Raw genomic sequence first — 23,731 nt, 5'->3', positions numbered from 1 at the left:
GTATACTTTTCTGCGTTAAAGTGTAGCTCCAGCTTGAAAAACAATAAAAATGATGTTACAGGACTTGTTATAAGAATTTATCCAAACTTGATTCACATTTATGTGAATCTGAGACATACTACTTACATAAAAAGTAAGTAAATTTACATAAGAAAATACAATAAATAGTTGAAAATTAGTGAAATTTATCTTATAAGATTCTAAAAAAAGTCCTGTAGCATCACTTTATGCATGCAGTTCCTTACTCAAAGTTTCTGTGTGAACTTAACGCTGGAGGCGCTATTGCAAAAAACAGTGGCACAAAAAAAAACACAAGAGGCGCGGGCAGCCAGGCTAAGCCTAACCATAGCCACCAACAACCAGCTTGACGTGACGACAGCGCGCGAACGACGGCGGGAGAAAGAGAGTCGACTCATCAGTGAGTGGCGTGAAGAAATTGACACCGTCAGGTAAAGCTCGTTGAATAACAGGTAACCTTGCTTTTTCTGTCTGATTACAAAATATGGCACAAAAGAGTTTCAATTTTGAGTACGAAAGTGGTGTAGTTTGTAGGATTCCAGATTCTTTGAAAGACGACGCAGTCCGGGAGAGCGACCAGGTTGTAGTGGATTTGGATCAAGCAAAAAGGGAACATGAAAAATATATTCTGACGCTAAGAAAATTGAAAATAAACTTGTTAGAACTTGAAGCAGATGAGGAATATCCAGATTGCTGTTTTGTAGAGGATATTGCCATAATACATGATGGTGTTGCGTTGATTTGCAATCCGAAGTCTCCAAGCAGGAGGGGCGAGGTAAATTGTGATTACATTTTTGTATTTAACTACTGGTACTGTAGAGTAGTAGCCTAAGATAGGCCTATAATAGGCGGGTGCAGGTCAAGTCGGCCCCAAACCGTCTCGGCCCAAGTCAACTCGGCCTCACGTCAACTCGGCCAAAAACTAATCGGTCAACTCGGCCACAATAAAGTATGGAACGAAAAAAGTGCTTAATATTCTTATGATTAAATTATTATCCACGCTTTAAAAAAAATTAAGAAATAAGAAAAATACTCATATAAAAAATGATCTCATTGCCGATATGAATAGAAGTACCTGCGTGCAAGTACCACATTTTAGTAAATCGAAGACGTATGTCTACGTTCCACCATTTGGCCATAGAAAAAATGATCGTACATATCGTTTTTGTCAATGATTTGCGTTTAAAAAAAAGGGGAATTCCCCGGTCAGCGAAAACACGTAGCAGTTGTAGATATCGAAATAGCTGCCAAAGGCGCAGGGAGGCGCAGCTACGAATTGGTTTCAGATATTGTCGCCTAATCAAATGCATACACTGAAGAAATTTACGCGTGATTCAACCATGGAGTCAACATTATTTTATACCTCAAATGATTCAACCAAACAATCTTATTACACCTAATGAATGTCCTCGCATATCGGACAGGTTTATTGAATTTTGACGCACGAACGAAGCGCCCACGTACGTGCATCATCATTATTGGGCCTACAATTTGTTCCTATTAATTACCCAAATGTTCATTGTAATCATTAATAATAGTATGAATGCTTATTAATCAATTGTTTGTTATGCGCAATTTGAAATTTTATTAAACGTAAATAAAGGAAAGTTGGTGAAATCATTTTTATTTTTTTTGCTAAACGTATTGTCTAAATATTAATATTCATTAAAAGTCAGAATTATTCATAGGTAAAAAAATGTGAAGAAATATTATTTTATTAATCCCCTTCCTTTACACTTTTTGCGTTCCATACTTTAACGGGGCCGAGTTGACCGATTATTTTTTGGCCGAGTTGACTTGGGGCCGACTTGACTTGGGGCCGACTTGACTTTGGCCGAGACGGTTTAGGGCCGACTTGGATCGAAATCATAATAGGCTATACTACTACTAGGGCCTAAGCTCGGTCAGAGTGCATTTCGGCCGCCAGTCATTTCGGCGGCCGGTACACCCAAAATCATAAAAAGCTCCAGTAGGTCATAAAGTAATGAATAACCCCCATTCCCCATGCAGCAGCCTTCAAGCTGCTGCATGAGTCATGCCGAGGAGTCCAGTGATTCCCCTTTTATAACATACAGTACATAAAGTTATCAGACGATCAGGCCCACTTCAAGATGATCGGTCCCAAATCGTGAGACAATCGGGCACAAATCGTGAGACAATTAGGCCCATCAAGGGTAAAAGACGATCGGGACCAGAGACGATCGGGACCAGAGACGATCGGGCCCAGACGATTGGGCCCAAAACATTCTCAGAAAATTTTAAAAAAATAATTATTCGATTTGAAGTCACATTACCAAATCAGGTTTCATGCATGTGCTGTTAATTTTGTCGCGAGAGAGAAGTCAAGTTATCACACTGTATAGAGCAAAAAATTAAATACGGGAATACCGGTACATAAAACACAATAATAACAATCAAAATCAATCACATTTATTCATAAATTGAGAGTATGTGGTAAAAAATTCTTAAAACCAGTAGGCTAGTGTTAATTAGGGGAAAATTATGATGATAAAATCAGAAAAATCTAATTAACCTTTTTAATTAGAATCTTAATTTACGCAAGAAAAGCATGTTGACACTAAGCACTAGGAATGAAATGTGGCACATTATTTTATATAACACAAAAGACTATCGGGGCCCAACGGTAAGACGATCGGGACCAACTGGTAAGACGAATGGGCCCAACAAGGTTCTGAAAATACAGGACGATCGGGCCCAACTGGTAAGACGATCGGGACCGCAAAATGTGGGCCCGATCGTCCGTGGTCTAGATCGTCTGTTCCCCTATAATAAATACAATACAATGTCCCCTTTCCCCTAAGCAATTAAAGCCACGGTTGATTCCATGTTGAAATGTCTAAGAAACAGCTACTGTAAGGTGTGTGATTTTTTTATTAATCTTGACATGGGATTAACACATTTCCCTCACTCTGATACCTCCATGCTGAAACTAACACATACTGCAATATGGTCACCTAGATTTATCAGTAATCAATAATGGATTATTACAACATCACAATGTTAGGTGTGGCAAGCTAGTCTACAGTACATCTTTAAAGCAGGGAGTCAACTCCCTGTTTAAAGGATGCAAGTACCATTTAAAGTCATGCCAACCCATATCCAAATTATGTCATTTAATTCTAAAGCCTTGTCTACACTATCAAACAAAATGTTATGTGCCCATGTATGGACATGATGATGTCATATCACTACCATATTTTATTCACTTTGACCAAAAACTGGATTAAAAAAATTATGTTATTTACCTGGAAAAAAAATGTAATTTAAAGCAAAAAAATGCTTCAAATGTCTGTCAGACAATGGTTTTTGGTTAAAATTAACCATTTCTTTTATCTTTTTATCTAGGTGAAATAATTATTTTTTGGTTTTTTTTTACAGTAAATGAATAACTTTATTAAAACTGCAAAATAGCCTATCTAAAGTCTGATTTTATTCTTTATTTTTCATGTTTTTGGGGGACAATACATTTAATAAGTTAGATAATATTTGCACTATTTTTACTGATTACAATTTATAATTAAATTGTACTATCATACATTAACACACTTGCCTTGCTGCAAATGCTAAGTGCTAAGTAGGTCACCTTATTTACAGTTCAGTTTTAACAATAACTGATCAATTTCTTTACAGCTTGAAGTTATTAAGCGAGTACTATCACATGACCTCGGACAACATGTCGTCAACATAAAAGATGAAGAAGCTATGATTGAGGGTGGTAATGTGTTATTTACTGGTACGTCTTTTCACTGGTTCATCCAGTGTGTGTAGGGCTTTCAGTCACTAGCCTGGTGTACAAATCTAGTAGAAATCACTAGTCAACCTTACTTCCTAATAAGCCTGGGTATCTTTGAGGTCATTGAATTGAAATTGGGATGAAATGACCTTGGCAAATAATGCTCACATAAATAAGACATGAAATGGCATCATTCAGCCAAAAAATATTACATCCTCTCTTGCACAAAATTAATAACTAGAAATTGCGGTTAGTAATACACCATTAGTACATACCGTATTTATTCGAGTAAACGCCCTGCTTTGAATGAACGCCTCCCTGAAATAAACGCTCCATCCCCTTGAAGTAATTTCATTCGGGTTTGAGTAAATAAACTGCCCACATATACACACAATATTGTATTACTACACTTTTCTATTTGTAGTAGAATTCATTGATTGGCATGATTTACAATTTACCAAGCATTTTGGTACCATTTTTACTGTATTTTATCTCTTCTTTTATTGTGTTGTATTTGTTCACATCTGGGAGTATTTATTTGATTATAAAATATAAATGTTATCATATACACCTAATAAAGTACTGTATATCAATTTTCCTGAAAATCAGGCATGCTCTGTTGTATACTTTACCTATTTACACCAAAAAATTCACTACTAAAATTAAGTGTTCCTCCTTTCTGTTTTGTGTGGTGTTGAAAAATGAAGTACTGTGTCATTCAAATGTGTCTTAATCTTGCCACTTGTTGAAGTGTGTTGTGATTAGCAATTGAGCAATTGGATTTGTACTTTCTTCAGTACTGTACTTTGTCAAAATGTAAATTTTATCAATGAATTCGCACGTAGACGAACTATGTCACAATTACATCTTTTTTATGCATTCCTTCAGTCAACAACATTTAGAAATTATGTTAAATTACAAAAGAATATCAACAATAATATACTGTTTGTACTGTAATCTGACTACTATACTGTTAGGCTCAGTTCAATGTTTTCAAAATGTCGTATAATTTTGTTGTTACAGTAATTTATCCATTCTATTTTAGGTTTAACAAATTTCACAGTTAACTCTGCTGTTAAAATCTCAAAGCTTTTACTGTACATGACAGAATGGGCATTGTACAAACTTCAATACTAAAGTATTTCATTTCATAGATTTTTTATCGTTAAAGTCATTTTGTTTTCTTGTAGGGAAAGAATTTTTTGTAGGTATTTCTCCAAGAACAAATCAAGCCGGAGCGCTTGCATTAGCGAATTGCTTCCCAGATTATAATGTAGCAACAATACAGATATCTGGCTGTATTCATCTCAAATCGTTAATGAGTATGGCCGGACCAGGAATAATTGCAATTGGACAGAGTGAAGAAGCTAAGAAAGCACTTAAGGTAATGTCATATTTGTTTTTATCAGTTTTGCTTTATAAAATCATTGTTTGCGACGATCCAGAAACAAGGTTATTTTAATAAATTGTGTGCATGTGGGGAAGTTGGAGCGAGCCTCGTCATTCTATTATTCTTAGTAGTTCCCATGTCAAAGCAACAACTGTCAAGACGTCAATGCATACAATAGGTCATAGGTCGTCAGTTGTTGTAAATCGCAAGTTTCCTGTTAGTCGTCATCAACATCGTCGCCATCATCAACATTGTCATTATCAACATTGTCATCATCAACATTGTCATCATCAAGATCATCAACATTGTCATCAACGTCATTGTCATCATCAACATCAACATCATCATCAACATTGTCATCAACTTTGTCATCAACATTGTCATCTTCATCATCATCAACAACATTGTCATCAACATCATTGTCAACAACATCATTATCAACATCATTAGCATCAGCAAGATCATCATCAACATCATCATCATCATCATCAACATCATCATCATCATCATCAACATTGTCATCAACATCATCATCAACATTGTCATCAACATCATCATCAACAACATTGTCATCAACATTGTCATCATCATCATCATCATCATCATCATCAACATTGTCATCAACATCATCATCAACATTGTCATCAACATCATCATCAACAACATTGTCATCAACATTGTCATCAACATTGTCATCATCATCATCATCATCATTGTCATCAACATCATCGTCATCATCAACAACAACATTATCATCATCAACATTGTCATCAACATCATCATCAACATCATCATCAACTTTATCATCATCATCAACAACATTGTCATCAACATTGTCATCAACATTGTCATCATCATCATCATCATTGTCATCAACATCATCGTCATCATCGTCGTCGTCGTCGTCGTCAACATCGTCGTCGTCATCGTCATCGTCATCAACATCGTCATCAACATCGTCATCAACATCGTCGTCGTCGTCATCGTCATCGTCATCGTCATCAACATCGTCATCAACATCGTCATCAACATCGTCATCAACATCGTCATCAACATCGTCATCAACATCATCATCAACATCATCATCAACTTTGGTCTTTAAGATTTAAATAGATTCTCATTGACTTTTTTCACTTTAGCAAATTGTGGATAAAGCAAATTATGACTACGAGACTGTGACGTTACCAGATGACGCCGCATGCAACTGTTTGTACGTAAACAGAACTCTGATTCACTGTACTGAAGATGAATTCCCAGAAAGTTTCAAGGTTAGCACCAATTAATGAATATTAACTTTGATGTGTACCATACCAACCAGACTTCATTTACAGATGGGCTGTTGTGTCTCAATGCTGTCCTGTTCAAAATCTTGTATTTTGGAGCTTGAACATACAGTATAAAGGCAATGGGTGGATAGGTCACACTAAATTCCAATGGGAGGAGGATACCTCATACTAAATATGGTATTAGAGGTCACCTAAATATTATATTGTATAATAAAGAACATTAAAATCAATAGCACTCCATTTCTAATTAAAATTGAGCGGTTACAATCTAGCGATTTTTGCGGCATGATATCTAAATGAAATATCAGCGTGGCTGCAAAATAAGATTATATTTGATATCACTAATTAAATCTGTACAGTACATGAAATCTATGCATGTACTTAATTTTGTGAACTCATTAGCGAAATAGAAGAAGTATTCATTTTGTTCTTTTGTAGCTTACATCACCTTAGTAATCTCATACCATATTTTACATTTGTACACTTTACTGTATACATTTTTTCTAGCATATATCCCTTTTTTTGTTAAATCGAACGTAATGCCTGCTGTTAATGTTATTCATTTTCTGTTAAGCCCATAAACATTGTTTTCTTATCCTTTTTTTTCCTTTTAACATTAATTTCTGTTGGACACCTACAAAAGATATTGTCAGTCAATTACCAATATTCTTTTCTTTGTTTCTTTTTTTTTGGTAATGTATACAACAAAAAAATACATATTTTTACTCATAAACAAATAATGTTTTCACTTAAAATGACAAGAATAAATGGTTAAATTCAACCATAAACCCATTGGCTGGCAGCCAATTTTACTATTTTTGTTATAATTTTTTTTAGATCCAATTTTTGGTCAAAGTGAAAAATTATTATGCCACATTAAAATGGCATCAACAACAAAATTATTTTTTTCAGGTGGACAATATATCTTTAAAGTATGATAATTTTGTAAAATTGAAAGCCTATCATCATGGAGCTATAAAATTAGAATTACATATAAAATGTTATATTATAAAATTCTAATTTTATAGCTCCATGCTATCATGTTGTATAGTAGGGTAATCCCTGCATCGTATCATAGATGATGCCATGTACAAGCAATCAATTATGCATAATATGTGATGATATTAATACCCGATTAAACATGCATAAAGGAACTGACAAACGAATGCTTCATCACCTTTGATAACAAACCGAATATACAACTCACTTTATAGCCAATTTGTTATTGTAACAAAGCTTACGGCTTAGACCATTATTAATGCTCAATGAGCTTTGTAATAACGAACTGTGTTATGTTCTCTGTAAAACCGTGTTTTACAACCTTCTTTTACGCTTCAACTTCAAATTTTTGCTCGAGTTGACGTACATTTTTGTAAATATTCAGATTTGTTTTGTGTCTGATCCCGGTAATCAAGTATTATTTTTTGCGTTAAGCCTTGTCTACATTATCAAACTTTATGTGATGAAAAAATGTGATGTACTCATATATGGACATGATACTACCATATTTGGGCACATCACACTTTTTTTAGTTTGATATAGTGTAGACAGAGCTTTAGATAGACGTGTATAATTGAACCGGATTACAAATGTTGATACTAAACCAGACATTTCTGAGTGAAATTCTTTCATTCTTTTTTGAAAAATAATGTGAAGCTTTTGTTTTCAGATGCGCCACTCGAATACACAGCTGTCGAGAATTGAATTTTACTTGACATATATGTAGACGAGTATCGCAATATAAAAAACAAAATGTTCCTGATATTTTAAGTATATTCAGAATTTATCAATTCTGAGAATATAATTATGTCAAGTCAAGTAATACATTATTTGTCATCTTGTAGATAAATGTGGTTATCTACTGTACAAGCCTATATCAAAATTCTCCTTCACACCACTGTTGTTGAATTTTTTTTTTATTCTAAAAATTGTGAATCTACTGCAAAATGGAAAATGAATCGATAACGCTCACCTACGAATATAACCAACGTTCTCACTGGCGCTCACTTGATTCTCAAGGAATTGCTTCATCACTTTAAGATCTATTTAAGCTATCAAAATAAATTGGTAAATTGAAAGCTGGAGACAATCTATCAATTGAACGTAGTAAGGTTCACGTTCTGATTGTTTTTAGCTTCAACCTATGTCTCCTCATAGGTAATCAGTTAAAAGTATCTTTTTCTGCCTGGTGACAACAACAATTAAAGGATGTTGGTTTTTTAAAAATTATTTTGACATCAGAAAATGGTACTGTATACAAACAAATGTGAATAAAAATAGTAAAAACACATGAAGCTTACTATAATTAATAATAATTTATTGGAAACTTATCTTTTACAACAGTGGCACACTTTGATGATAAAGTTGCATCCAAATAATAATTTAAAATGAAACAAAATAAATACAAATTTTTATTTTTGTTACATTTTTTTTTTAGTAATTATTAATAATTATACTACCTTTGTAATCTTCTAGCCTGGACACGAGTTCATTATTGTTCGCAGTGGTTCACTAAACAGTTATCTGTCAATTTTTTTCTTATTTACAGTATTATATCAGGTTTTACTAGCCCAATGATTTCAGGCTAGCAGTTACAGTAAAAAGTAAAATATTAACAAATCATGCACATGAGTCTAGTGGTTATTTTTTACTAGCCAACAAAGAACACTTGATGATTGATTTTCTAGCCCTAAGTTGACTACATGTAGTGTAGTACTCCATTGCTGAATCAAACCTCAATCTGTACTTATCGGATTATCTAAAATACATCGTTAATTAAACTTACCAAAATAACCAGTATTATCGGAGTCATTCTTTTAATACTACCAAACCTGTTATACTGATTTGTGTATAAATAACCCATCTCAAGGCATATGCCTTGTATTTACAGTATATTGTTTAAGCAATTAAAATTATTTATTTTTTATTTATTTATTCAATTTCTGCCATAAAGAATAAGAGAAAACAAAATATAAAAGGCAAGGAAAGACCAAACAGGTGCTAAACACCTATGATAATTCATATTATTAATTATTCTTTATACTGGGTGACCTCTTCAGTCAAAGACTGTTCTCCCAGAGGGCCCAGTTATTGTTCAGTCATTGTGTTACAGTAGCTGTGTGTGTACTAGTACACCGGGGTAACCCCTACTCGTCTCGAAAGATGTACTGAGTAGAGTTCTTTAAATTAACATGAGCCAGATATGTACACAGGACCTCCGGTTTATAGTCCCATCCGTACTTGTTTATAGTAAACAGATTCATTTGGTCCACCTCTAATCTGGTGGTTAATCTATACTGTAGTGTGTATTTTGTATATATAACTACTGTATGCATATCATATCATTGTCGTGCATTTACAGCACTATCAAGCAGAATACACAATTATGCTAATGTATGCTAATGTATTCATTGTTCACTGGGTCATTACCTATAAATTCAAGCACATCATTAGACACGGTAGATAATGGGTTTTATTGAGTAAATTATCAAAACCCCATTTGTGTATTATCAATAAGAGAACATACTATAAATTCTTGATTAATAAGTTTCTATATTTTATAGATTTATTGAAATTAGATTACAAAAAATTGACTATACATGTTTGTATTGTGACGAATATGCTATTAATTTGTTCATTATTTTATATTCTAAGCCTATGCTTTGTTTTGAACAAAAATTTAAATAAAAAATTTATTATTCCAATAGCAGTTTATTTTTAAACAGTTCACATCATAAATTTGTAACAAATTTATATATATAAATTAAATAAGCTTTAAAAAAAAAGAAAAAAGGTCTGTATAAAATTAAATTTTGTCCTAAATGTTAGAATGTTATTATTTGTAATTTGTATACATTTGTGCTGTAATGTAATGAATGTAATTGTGCACATATGATACTAATTACTCAGTCAGTGCTTACATTATTTGAACACAATACCATTTGTAACCTCCGTAGACAATGGTAACATTATTTTTACAGTTTACTATTAAGTACTGTAGTACATACAAAAATGTAAAAACTATGGACATTAATATTTCATGTATAATTGATATAAAAAAACATTATAATAAATATCTACAGTATAAAAAATAAAAACTTGCTTAAAAAATGTTAACAAATACACATACATACAAAAATATAAAACTGTGGACATTAAAATTTCATTTACAATTCATCTAAAATAAAAGTATAATTTATATAAAAAAATTATAATAAATATCTACAGTATAAAAAATAAAAACATGCTTGAAAAATGTTTAACAATAAAAACAACCAGATCAGTTTGGAAATGCAGTGAATCACATTGCTATAATTTAAGTTGGTATGCTTTCTTATTGTTATTGTTAAAATTGGTTCACATAGAACTGTACCATTAGTGTGCTTTGTTGTGTACCATCCTCAACAGAACGTAACGCGTCATTATAGAGTGTGCTGTAAGGCAAGAGCTATTAACATCTAAATCCTTTGTTCTTCATGTGAACTCTCCTTAATTCTTCATGTGAACTTTCCTTAATTATAATCGTACTACCGGATTTCTCATCTCCGTTGTTTATCATATAGTGTGTATTTTTCAAAATGTGTATTGCAGAATTCTATTTTTGATGAAATCTCTTTAGGAATCATTTAAAAATGATTCTACTGTAGTTACTGCAGTAAATGTGTTACTGTAGTAATGTATGATAAGTTTGCTTCAAGTCCATGATACATTCGCTGCAATAAACGATTGGCCAAAATAAACTTGGTTTTGGAGTTGTGGCTTGGTGGTTATGATGCTTGGCTACCACTCCAAGGGTCCTGGGTTCAAGTCCCGTCACATGTCAGGGATTTTTCTAAGGACAAAATTACAACTCCCAAAGACTTGTAATAAGACTTTGTTTATGTAGAGCATCTTGTGTATATGTTTGTCTTGTGAACCTCTGAGGGTCCCTAATGATCAGCAATTGCTGGATGGATCACCCTCAATAAATATGGTACAAAAAAAAAAAAAAAAAAAAAATACTTGCTAAAAAATTGCATACCAGGTTATAAAGATTATACAAAGTCAAGTTACTGCAGTAACTGCAGTGGGAATAATTTAGAAAACATTTAATCTCACTCCACTGGTTGGTACACATAATGAATTACTGTTCTTTTTATACACAAATCATGTGATTGTTTATAATGAATACAAAGCATTATAGGATACCCATTAGCTGCTGTCATGATTTTCATAAATCTATTTATAGAAAGTTGCTAGTCATATTTCTGGTAATTGTGTTCTTAGTGTGTTTGGATTAAACTCATATTAGTTTTTTGTTCTCTCTGTGGTCCAATAAATGTAAAGTGGAGAATTTTAATGTTTTTTTTTCTACCGGATAAAATTCATGAATATTGTTACAACATACTATTCCTTATTATTATTTTTATTTACATCCTCATCACTATATATAAATATATTGTCCTAATTTTCATCTGATGGTCATTTTCATCCTTCTTAATGGTCACCACAATACCATTTGTAACCTCCGTAGACAATGGTAACATTATTTTTACAGTTTACTATTAAGTACTGTAGTACATACAAAAATGTAAAAACTATGGACATTAATATTTCATGTATAATTGATATAAAAAAACATTATAATAAATATCTACAGTATAAAAAATAAAAACTTGCTTAAAAAATGTTAACAAATACACATACATACAAAAATATAAAACTGTGGACATTAAAATTTCATTTACAATTCATCTAAAATAAAAGTATAATTTATATAAAAAAATTATAATAAATATCTACAGTATAAAAAATAAAAACATGCTTGAAAAATGTTTAACAATAAAAACAACCAGATCAGTTTGGAAATGCAGTGAATCACATTGCTATAATTTAAGTTGGTTATGCTTTCTTATTGTTATTGTTAAAATTGGTTCACATAGAACTGTACCATTAGTGTGCTTTGTTGTGTACCATCCTCAACAGAACGTAACGCGTCATTATAGAGTGTGCTGTAAGGCAAGAGCTATTAACATCTAAATCCTTTGTTCTTCATGTGAACTCTCCTTAATTCTTCATGTGAACTTTCCTTAATTATAATCGTACTACCGGATTTCTCATCTCCGTTGTTTATCATATAGTGTGTATTTTTCAAAATGTGTATTGCAGAATTCTATTTTTGATGAAATCTCTTTAGGAATCATTTAAAAATGATTCTACTGTAGTTACTGCAGTAAATGTGTTACTGTAGTAATGTATGATAAGTTTGCTTCAAGTCCATGATACATTCGCTGCAATAAACGATTGGCCAAAATAAACTTGGTTTTGGAGTTGTGGCTTGGTGGTTATGATGCTTGGCTACCACTCCAAGGGTCCTGGGTTCAAGTCCCGTCACATGTCAGGGATTTTTCTAAGGACAAAATTACAACTCCCAAAGACTTGTAATAAGACTTTGTTTATGTAGAGCATCTTGTGTATATGTTTGTCTTGTGAACCTCTGAGGGTCCCTAATGATCAGCAATTGCTGGATGGATCACCCTCAATAAATATGGTACAAAAAAAAAAAAAAAAAAAAAATACTTGCTAAAAAATTGCATACCAGGTTATAAAGATTATACAAAGTCAAGTTACTGCAGTAACTGCAGTGGGAATAATTTAGAAAACATTTAATCTCACTCCACTGGTTGGTACACATAATGAATTACTGTTCTTTTTATACACAAATCATGTGATTGTTTATAATGAATACAAAGCATTATAGGATACCCATTAGCTGCTGTCATGATTTTCATAAATCTATTTATAGAAAGTTGCTAGTCATATTTCTGGTAATTGTGTTCTTAGTGTGTTTGGATTAAACTCATATTAGTTTTTTGTTCTCTCTGTGGTCCAATAAATGTAAAGTGGAGAATTTTAATGTTTTTTTTTCTACCGGATAAAATTCATGAATATTGTTACAACATACTATTCCTTATTATTATTTTTATTTACATCCTCATCACTATATATAAATATATTGTCCTAATTTTCATCTGATGGTCATTTTCATCCTTCTTAATGGTCACCATTGTCATTCTGGTCATTTTTATTGTCATCTGTCTTCACAAATTTTTCTCATTTTATCTGATGGTCATTTTCGACTCTTCTCAATGGTCATCATCATTATTTTCTTCATGTTTGTTATCCGTCTCACGATCACAAAATATCCTCATTTTTATCTGATGGTCATTTTTGTCAATTTGCAACACAAAAGATATAAGTTTTTGTTGATTGTCGTCAACTTAAGATCTGTAGAAAATCATCACCAAAATAGCATCATATTTTCAATATTTGATCAATATTCAATATAGTGTCTTTTTATGTATGCAATTTTTTCACACTACTGTACTCAGCACATGTAAAAAATATAAGTATAGCAAATACAAAAAAAGCTTGACTGAAATACATAATTTATGGGCTCATTGACAAGCACGTTCTTAACATGCAATTAAAAACGTTTCTCAATTATTTTCATCATTAACGATTTTGTGGACGATATGTGCAATTTTAATTCAAACGCTCTACTGTCATTTTATGCTGACCCACTTAGACAACAACCTGATCAACTATGTTTACAGGTAGCTAGTACCATTATGTAGTGTTTATATTGGATACACTTGGCTGATCATTACTCCGATATATTTAATGTTGTACTATCCAATATTTAAAGTAGGTGCAACTGTGCAAACGAAGGTTTGGCAAAACTATTTTGTTGATTACCAGGGTAAACATGTTGGTTTTTTGATGAGTGGCTTCTGATAGTTACTGATGGAATTTGTATTGGTTTTGATCCTCCTCAGTCGCCAGAGGTCACAACCACAGGTTCAGAATTCATAAATTCAGAACTAATTTGTAAATGGTATGTTCTTCCTGACAACATCATCCGTCTTTGCCATTGGACATAAAATTAGAAAAATAAATTAAAATCGAAAAATGTAAAGAAATGTTGACAGTGAAACATATATGGAATACAAAATATGAAGCTAATTTATTTTGTTTATTACCACTTTAGTGAGGATAGCCTATCCAGTTCCAGTGAAGGATCTGATCATTAAGATCCCTCGACAAAACATAAGAAATACAAACATATAAAATATAAAATATTCAGAACAAGTTAAGTATAAAATCTGTACATTAAGATTAAAATCGTTACAATGTAACCAACTAATGTGCAATGACAATCAAAAAAGCTGATTCTGCACAGTAAAAGAATATTATGATGAATATCATATGCAATTTTTTGTAAATTCAATCAAGGCAATCCAACAACAGGACACTTAGCTCACCTTGCCAAGATAGGAACTCTTAACAATACTTTGATCTTATGTCTGGCTGCGACAAATACCAACAGTACTGTACTATGTACATATTCTTTGTAACGTGCGGTGTCTGTTAGTTAAGGGGGGCATAGAACTGATCGTGTCGCAGCCACATTTAAACCCTTTGATCTCCGGAGCTTAGCATCCATTGCCTTGATTCAATTCAAAACTGATTACCTTGCAGAATATCATCAAAAGCCAGGAAAGGTAAGCTATCTATAAACATCCTAGAGGATCATTTAAGGATGTCCTCCTCTCCTGATAAAACTCATTAGGCCTACATTCCTTAATAAGTTAAATTGTCTTAATATTCTGTTACAATGTGTAAAGCTCTGTCTACACTATCAAATTTTATGTGACAAAAAAAGCAATGTGCTCATATATGGACATGATGTCATATCACTACCATATTTAGGCATATCACTACCATATTTGGGCACATCACATTTTTTTATCATTTTGTCAAACTGGTTTGGTAGTGTAGACAGAGCTCTAAACATTTTAACCTGGTGAATCACCTCCTCAAATCTTGGGTTAAATACATGTTAAGCATCACTTGTGAGGTTATCTCAGTCCAGCATGTCTACAAAGATCTCATAACGAGAGTATTACGTAGCACTTTGCTCATCAGCCATAAACAGTAAGTGCATGTTGCCCTACCGTACTTCGTTGCTTTTAAGAAATCAGATTGGGCGATGGAAAAATATTTTCATTTACTGTAGAATGCAATTGGAAACACGCAAGTTTAAACGAAATATGATTGAGTGGTGTAATAAAAAAATGTATTTCTCATGTGCAACTTTCAATGATCAAATTGCTTACATGACAGTCAGAAAAATGTAAACTCTAGCAAAAAGATAATTTTAATGTTTATGATGAGTGCAATGGTACACATTTGAATATTTATCAGTGCAATGGTACACATATGAATGTTTATCAGTGCAATGGTATCAATATTTTCACAAATGGAACATTTCATCTTTTTCAGCGAATGTTTATTTTTTGTTTTATAACATTAAATACTGTAGGATGAAGGCACATAACACAAATTTGCACTCACATATAATGAAAAGTGTACTTTTGATGTCGCATGGATTCAATTAATGAATGAACTATTTATTGAATATCATTTGACCCATAATCCTCCAATAAAATCAAAGGATGTCGGAATAATAATTTTATAATACAGACTTGATTAGATTTACAAGAAAGGTTGTCCATTTGTTGTTGAAATTTGATAAAAACAGTAAACCTGTTAGTTAGGTCTAGCTCTTATTTTTATACCTTCCTGAATATAGGCAGTTTTTATTTACTTGAAGGAGGCCCAATGTAGAATAGAATACAACCATACTATTATATACTGTTTGCCTAATAAAGTAAATGTAGACATCATTGTAAACATTTGTTTAAGGTGTGAAAACTGGGCTAAACAAACATATATGGAGGAACTATGAACTGACTATTACTCCATGTTTGATTGTTAAATCATGGCTGTGTTTTAACAGCGTGTATGTACAATGTTCAAAATACATGAACAGCAACAAAAGACCTATTTGATGGTTCAAACATAACAGTAGGCCTACAGTCAACTCGACTAATACCGGACACTATTGGGCCGGCCAAATATGTCTGGTTTTCATGAAAGTCTCTTAATCGGAATGTGTTTTTAATGGTAAAAATAAACTTGGGACCTTTGGACCTCAAGAAAAGGAATTGGGAGTGTTTCTGATTTTCAAAGAGTTCGGTATTCGGAGAGTTGACGGTATTATCATTCATTGATTTAAAATGCAGTACATAAACAGAAACGAAAGATGTATACAGTATTAGCGTATTCTGTACTATAATATTCACTGCACATTATTCTTCAAGATCCCTTTTTTTTTATACATCCACATCGGAGGTGAAATACATTCGCTGAATTACTGAAGAGGTCAACAATTATAGAACAAGAAAATCAAATCTTGAAATAAAATTGGAATTGTAAAATCGCGAAAATGTTAGGACGCGAAACAATGGTCCATATTATTTGATGACTCAAACATAGTTATTGTCCAGACTTTGCAATGATTAAAGCATGTAATATATTGTTGTTCACATTATGCGATTTCTGTCTAAAAGCTTTGGTACCACGATCATATAAGTTCACTTGTAAAGTTCATGTGTCTACTAACTGGAGGTTGTGAATGTGAAAAGCTTTTATAGATCATGCATTAAATTGGTATATAAACATGACTGGCCGGCAAAGTAGTTTAGAAAAGCTGTCATTTTATTTGTGTGATGCAAAGAAAAGCTTGTTTGGGATCACATTCGGATAAATATAATGGCAAATTTATTTGTGCCATCATAGTTTTTACAACTACAGTACAGTAACCATATGAATCACTTTAGTACACATAGGCTCTCTTTGGGATACTGTACCAAAATAGATCTACACAAACGTTAGTGAAGGTTTGCTCTTTTGGGCCACAATACTTTTCCAGAATGCCAAAATACAGTACGAGACAGTAGCACACAGTGATTCTTTTGGCAACCGAACTACTGTACTGTACCCTAGCTACACAGTAATGGTAGTGACAAATTGCTCTTCTGGGCCTCCATGGTTTTAAAACTATTGCAATACATAAATTAGCTGATGGCACATTTGGGTCACTATAGTTTTCAAAAACCCATAATAATGAATAAATTAGCACAAAGTAGGCTCATTAATATTTATTAAGTATCTCTTGCGCCGCACATTGCTCATGACTATTGCTGATCACCACTAGAGTATGTTATGAATTCAAAATCTAAAACAATGTGACATTAATGTAAACTAACATGAATTATATTGGTGTGGAATGTTGTCCTACATCTCTCTCAGAATTCTGTACAGGTTTATTTATCAGTGGGATGATAGTGTAAATGGACAGACTATAATATCCTACTGCAGTTTACTGCAGTATCATTTTTTACTTCAATAACATATGATTTTGATTGTCAATAACAGCAAACAAGACAGAAATATATGTACAAAGATGACAACACACTGCACATAAAAGGATATTAACATACCAAAATTGCACTTGGTAACATTAAATTAACTTTCCAGTTAAGCTTAAAGCTCTGTCTACATTATCAAACTAGTTTGACAAAAAAAGTGTGATGTGCCCAAATATGGTAGTGATATGCCCAAATATGGTAGTGATATGACATCATCATGTCCATATATGGGCACATCACACTTTTTGTCACATAAAGTTTGACAGTGTAGACAGAGCTTAAGCAAGGACGATAATAAATACCTTTACCAGCTTACCTTTAATATTATTATTAATGATAAATTACATTTTTCAATGCTTTCAAATAGTTTTGTGTGTACAATTGACATACCTTTGGATTCCTGACATAATTTATACATAGATATGCAGAAATATCTCACAAAAATGCATTTTGTTCATTACAATTTGCATTCATTATGACTTGGTCTATAGACAAACATTAATTGTATGTCTAGCACAACACGACACAAATAAATGGACAGACACACATACTGTACATAACCATATAGTTTCAAAGCAAACTAGTTTTTTCAGATAAGTTTACTGATCATGGGTGACAATTTATGCAAATAATTTGTATAAAATAATATAATATTAATTAATAACAATATTATTAATAATATTTATATAAAATTTAAATATTTTCTAGGGTATTATTTTATATCAATCCTCGTGACCTTCAATGCAATAATATATTTGGAGATATTTATGCTAAATTAAAAAATAAAATCAATTGAATTTTTTTAAAAAAAACCTATAAAAAAAAGTTTTATTTAAAACCATACTGTAGGCTACCATGCAAAAAAATGTAATATGATGAATAACTACATTTTCATTTAATACTGTGAAATGATGATAAAATGTCCCTTTATGAACCATTAAAATTACACTAATATAATGTACTGTACATTATATTTACAGTATACCGTATATGAAGAAATGAATATATGTTTATTGAATTAAGCTAAAAATATTTACAGTATTAAAATATACTGTACATTATATTTACAGTATATATGCAGAAAAGAATATGTTCATTGAATTAAACTAAAAATATTGACAGTATTAAAATGTACTGTACATTATATTTACAGTATATATGAAGAAATGAATATATGTTTATTGAATTAAACTAAAAATATTTACAGTATTAAAATATACTGTACATTATATTTACAGTATATATGAAGAAAAGAATATGTTTATTGAATTAAACTAAAAATATTGACAGTATTAAAATGTACTATACATTATATTTGGTTTTAGTGCTTCCTGTTATCCTCCATGTCCTTTCTATACTGTACATACCACAATAAAATAACACATATTTAATAATTTCCTTCTTTGTAAACAGTAGTAAATTTGTTGCATTTATTGCATCCGTTCATTTCTTTGTTTATCATATTTTTCCTTCCTTTCCGTATTAAATTCTGGTTATGATTATTAATTTGTTTACACTGAAATATTTGTTCATAATTACTGATTTTCTTAATGACCTCAACCACTGTGTAACACTTCGCGGAACGAACTTTAACGCTCGTTCCAATCCATCCGGTATCATTTCACACGATCGTTGACCAATGGCGTATCAGCATCAAAGTGCTAATACATAGCTACTGTCAAATAAGACACAAATTATTTAACGTCTTGGAAATCCATCTGACATTTGCAACCGAAAGGTGTGTCAGAGTGGATTTTAATTTATATTTAGGTGTGGTTTTGTTTTAATTTGTATGCTAATATTGTAAAATGTCTTCATAAAACATTGATTTACATTTTTGATCAGCATTTATGACATTATTAGTCAGTATAATGTAAATACTGTAACTAAATAATATTTTCAATTTATTATTATGTCGAAAATGGTATGTTTATATTTGGATTGTGTTTTTAATATGGTATGCCAGTTGTACAAATGGTTGCCATTACCACAATGTTAAACTTACTGTGGTAGCTATACTGATGCCAAGTGACCAAGCATAAACCTTGTACATTATGAAGATACACCTATCATATATTGTTTTATTGTCATGTTGAAGATATCCCATGACATTTTTTTATTGAATAGGCCAGAATTCTTGTTGCACCAGTTATTTTGTATTTTTTTATAAGCAAAATCATTATTTTGGTGTTTTTTGTTTTTGTTTCGGTCAAATATGACAAACTGGTCTATTCAAAGTGTATTTTATATATCTAAATATTTCTCATGTTTTGGTGGATAATTAGTAATACTGTATCTTTAAACAAAGGGGACATGTTACAATTATTAAAAAGCCTGAAATGTAGAAATAATGAAAGGGGTTTTTGTTTGTTTTTTACAGATATTTGAAGATCGCTTTTCAGATCGTGTGAGGATACCATTGCCAAATAAGGAACTGTCCAAAGTGCAGGGCACGCTTACCAGTCGCTCGCTGTTGGTTGGTAAAAAACGCAAGAACCTGAATATGGACGATTACAGAAACAACAGATTAAAATAAATATTGATATGTAGGGGTTGTTCACAATTTATCAAAATGTTTGCCAGTCTACAAACGGTGTTCCCTATAATCTTTTATTTACCTCTGTTTTATTCACGCATTTTCTTTCTTTTTTAAACCACCTTTCCCTCTGCTTTACCCCTTTTCTTACTCTGGTTAACCCCTCTGGTTAATCCTCTCTGGTTACCCCCCTCTGGTTACCCCATCTGGTTAACCCCTCTGTTTAACCTCCTCTGGTTAACCCCTCTGGTTGTCCTCTCTGGTTAACCCCTCTGGTTATCCTCTCTGGTTAACCCCTCTGGTTATCCCTTCTGGTTAACCTCTCTAGTTAACCCCTCTGGTTAACCCCTCTCATTTACCTCTTTGCTGTTCTCCCATCTAGTTTACAAGTTTGTACACTTTCTAATTTGTTATAAATTGTGAATAACTCGACGCATATTTTTGTGTTTGTGTGTTTTGAAATCAAAACATTTAAATGTTTTGTTTTTGTGAATATTGAAGTGAAAACTCACTGATGACCAAATTTGTTTATATAATCATTGTGTTGCCAATTATTGTGTGTTACAGTTTAATGACTGATAGATATGAGAGAGAAAAAATGTTTGAATACAAAAATATTATTATGTCAATTGCAGTTGCAGTTTATTTTATTTTACAGTCAGAAACTCTCCAGATTAATTTTGAAATTCATTACAATGTGACTTGGGCTATGAAGCTGTATCACTATCAGGCAGATCCAGGTGGTGGGATCGCGAACAAAAATTAAAAATATTAATAGATTGTCAAAAATCGATATTAAAAATTTCATTTTTGCTGTCAAAAGAGTGAACATATGCCTTCCAAAAACCCCCTGAATCCGGCCGCCCCTGCGTTTTGACGTGGTTTCGGAGCTGGTTGTTGATTTTATGTTGAGAACTGGCCGCCTTTACCCATCATTTGCCTTAAGGGCCCTTCACACCTTTTCCGGCGCGGTTCTGGTCCGGCAAAGCAAACGCCAATGTTTCGTTTCGTCGGCTATGCACCAATCAATATGCGTAAAAACGAAACATTGACGTTCGATTGGATTTGCCTTTATTTATAGTAAGCTATCTTTAATGGTGTACCGTACATTTAGCAACAGACGGAGGCTTCGATACAGTGCATCCCTAGCCACAGCTAATACAGCCAGAGGCTTTGATATAGTGTATCCCTAGCCATAGCTAATACAGCCAGAGACTTCGATACAGTGTATCCCTAGCCATAGCTAATACAGCCAGAGGCTTTGATATAGTGTATCCCTAGCCACAGCTAATACTGGGAGGACAGTTGAATACAATAATTACAGAGAAATCTCAAGCGTTTATTATACAGTTTACAATAATCTTTACTGTATAAATATCATGAGACTGCTTCATTTACATTTCATTGTATATTTTATCAATGTATTTTAATACGTATTGTATTAGTGATAGGATAGGAGTGCTTTCATTTTTAAACAAATAAATTGAAAATAATATTTTAGCAAACAAGTTTAAAAATATACGATGAATAATAACTTCAAAAGTAAAATACTAATTTAAACTGCGCTAATAATTTGATTACATTACAAACTTCTATAAAAATTTATTACACACTATTCAATAAATTAAGAATGTTAATATTTTCAATATACTCGTTTTAACAAAAAGATAAAAGAGTTAAAAAAAATGTATAGTAGAGTGTTTGTATAAAAATTGTATAAACTTATTACAACTGCATTTATAAACTAAAACTGATATACAGATAAAAGTATGCTATACACAAAATGTTTTCTTACCCATGGACTTGGTTGCCCTTATAAGAATGCTTTATTTACTTTCATTTTACGGAGCAGAGACTAAACTCTGTTTTGTTAAATAATAGAAATTCGAAAAATTGAATGGAGGCGCCTCCTGTTCTGTGAAACGGATCTAATGTGAATGTACCTTTATGCATAAAATTGTATTGTTCTTTTATCTTTATAATGTGAATTGTTACATTGTGGTCCGAATTTATAAGGAATTCTGTTGAACCTCTATTAAGGGGACACCTTCAGGACCCAAAAGTGTCCTTTAATAGAGGTGTTCTTGAATTGGAATAGGCCTTGGTGTTGAAACATATCCCCTGGTTTCTTTCAAAGGAAAGTGTCCCTTAATAGGGGTGTCTCAAAGGAGTGGTTCTACTGTACAGATTTGTTTCCATCCCCCCAAAAAAACAACCCTGTTTTGTTTTTAATTTATAAATCGCCAAGGATAACAATAAAGTGAATTCATTCAATGTCCTTATAAAAGGTGCCAATCCTGACAAATATATACAAAATGCTCTACGTGAACAAAGTCATAAACAAAGTCTTAAACAAGTCTTTGTAGTAGTGGTCTTGTCCAAGGATTTGGACCCAGGACCCTGAGATCGATACCACCAAGCTACAATGTCACTCTGGGTGCTTATCCTTGTAAACCAGACTGGTATTGAATGAATTATTTACCTTTAGTTAGTCGTGTGCAGTGCTTTCATAATTATTGTTTTATAATTTTGTTCATATTGAAATTTATATTAATTTTTAAAGTATTAATTATGTTTAACTATCAATTATTTTATAGGTTTTACATTACATTTATGATTGAAGTATATAAATTATATTTTCTTGTATTGTAGCTTTAATAGAAATCTTTGAAATTTGATAATGAAACACATTAAATGGGCATTTTTTTATGGTAATACCGTAAAACCCCTATTAAGGGGACTCCTTCAAGAACTGAAAAGTGTCTCTTAAAAGTGGTATCCCTTGAATAGAGGTGTCCCTTGAATAGGGGTGTCCATTGAATCGGGGTGTCCATTGAATAGGGGTGTTCCTTGAATAAGGGTGTCCCTTGAATAGGGGTGTTCCTTGAATAGGGGTGTTCCTTGAATAGGGGTGTCCTTTGAATAGGGGTGTTCCTTGAAAAGGGGTGTTCCTTGAATAAGGATGTCCCTTTAATAGGTTGTCCCAACAAGAGGGGTTCTTCTGTATTAATTATACCAAATTCTGTTGTCCGCATCAATTAGACTTGAGTAATCCAGTTACTAACACCCAAACTTTAATGAAGACCACAAACAAAAAATACAAGTTGTTTTTGCAAAGATTTCTATGTTTTATGTTATTCGTTTTTGTCATACCTGCTATAATCAAAGTTATGTAATATTGTATTTAAATTAGTAATATATCATGATGTTTAACAAATTTAACGTGTGATTGAGTCTTTTGTATTTATGTCTGTGAAATAAAATAATAATAGAAATATTCAGTTCTATTAAGTGATTTATTATTATTTAAATTAATAAAAATGTATTAGCGACATATTTATATCAACAAACTGCTAAAGGTGGGAACGTGTCTAGATGAAAGTTATTCATATTTTTCATTCAGTTTGTAAATTGTGGTCAAAGCTTTGAGTT

The 23,731-nt window shown here is 32.2% G+C and overlaps 2 protein-coding genes across 4 annotated transcripts in view; one reads left to right on the top strand and one right to left on the bottom strand.

The window, feature by feature from the left end:
• The window catches only part of LOC144838823 (rab-like protein 6), a 273,930-nt gene that overhangs the window by 188,305 nt on the left and 61,894 nt on the right, over positions 1–23,731 (bottom strand). The gene's annotated exons all lie outside the window — the stretch shown is intronic.
• Positions 311–23,576, top strand: LOC144838838 (N(G),N(G)-dimethylarginine dimethylaminohydrolase 1-like). Of its 3 annotated transcripts, XR_013611711.1 has the most exons (6): positions 311–793; positions 3,670–3,772; positions 4,963–5,156; positions 6,302–6,430; positions 20,144–23,227; positions 23,293–23,576. XR_013611711.1 is itself a non-coding variant. In XM_078694341.1 (5 exons), the coding sequence occupies exons 1-5, from the start codon at positions 503–505 to the stop codon at positions 20,297–20,299; spliced, it is 873 nt and encodes a 290-aa protein (XP_078550467.1). In that variant the 5' UTR covers positions 311–502; the 3' UTR covers positions 20,300–23,576. The 3 variants fall into 3 exon arrangements, 2 of the variants coding, with proteins under 2 accessions (XP_078550467.1, XP_078550468.1); XM_078694341.1 differs by having other exon boundaries at positions 20,144–23,576; XM_078694342.1 differs by lacking the exons at positions 20,144–23,227; positions 23,293–23,576 and adding an exon at positions 8,293–9,229.

The sequence above is a fragment of the Antedon bifida genome, chromosome 3 (genome assembly GCF_963402885.1).
Source record: "Antedon bifida chromosome 3, ecAntBifi1.1, whole genome shotgun sequence".
Lineage (NCBI taxonomy): Eukaryota > Metazoa > Echinodermata > Crinoidea > Comatulida > Antedonidae > Antedon > Antedon bifida.
This window is presented reverse-complemented; position numbering and strand designations above follow the sequence as displayed.

Excerpts from the sequence above, each read along its gene's own strand:
- LOC144838838 (XM_078694341.1), top strand. The coding sequence starts at position 503 with ATGGCACAAAAGAGTTTCAATTTTGAGTACGAAAGTGGTGTAGTTTGT. Across the intron at positions 3,773-4,962 it reads TGGTAATGTGTTATTTACTG|GGAAAGAATTTTTTGTAGGT; the intron begins GTACGTCTTTTC and ends GTTTTCTTGTAG. Across the intron at positions 6,431-20,143 it reads AATTCCCAGAAAGTTTCAAG|ATATTTGAAGATCGCTTTTC; the intron begins GTTAGCACCAAT and ends TGTTTTTTACAG.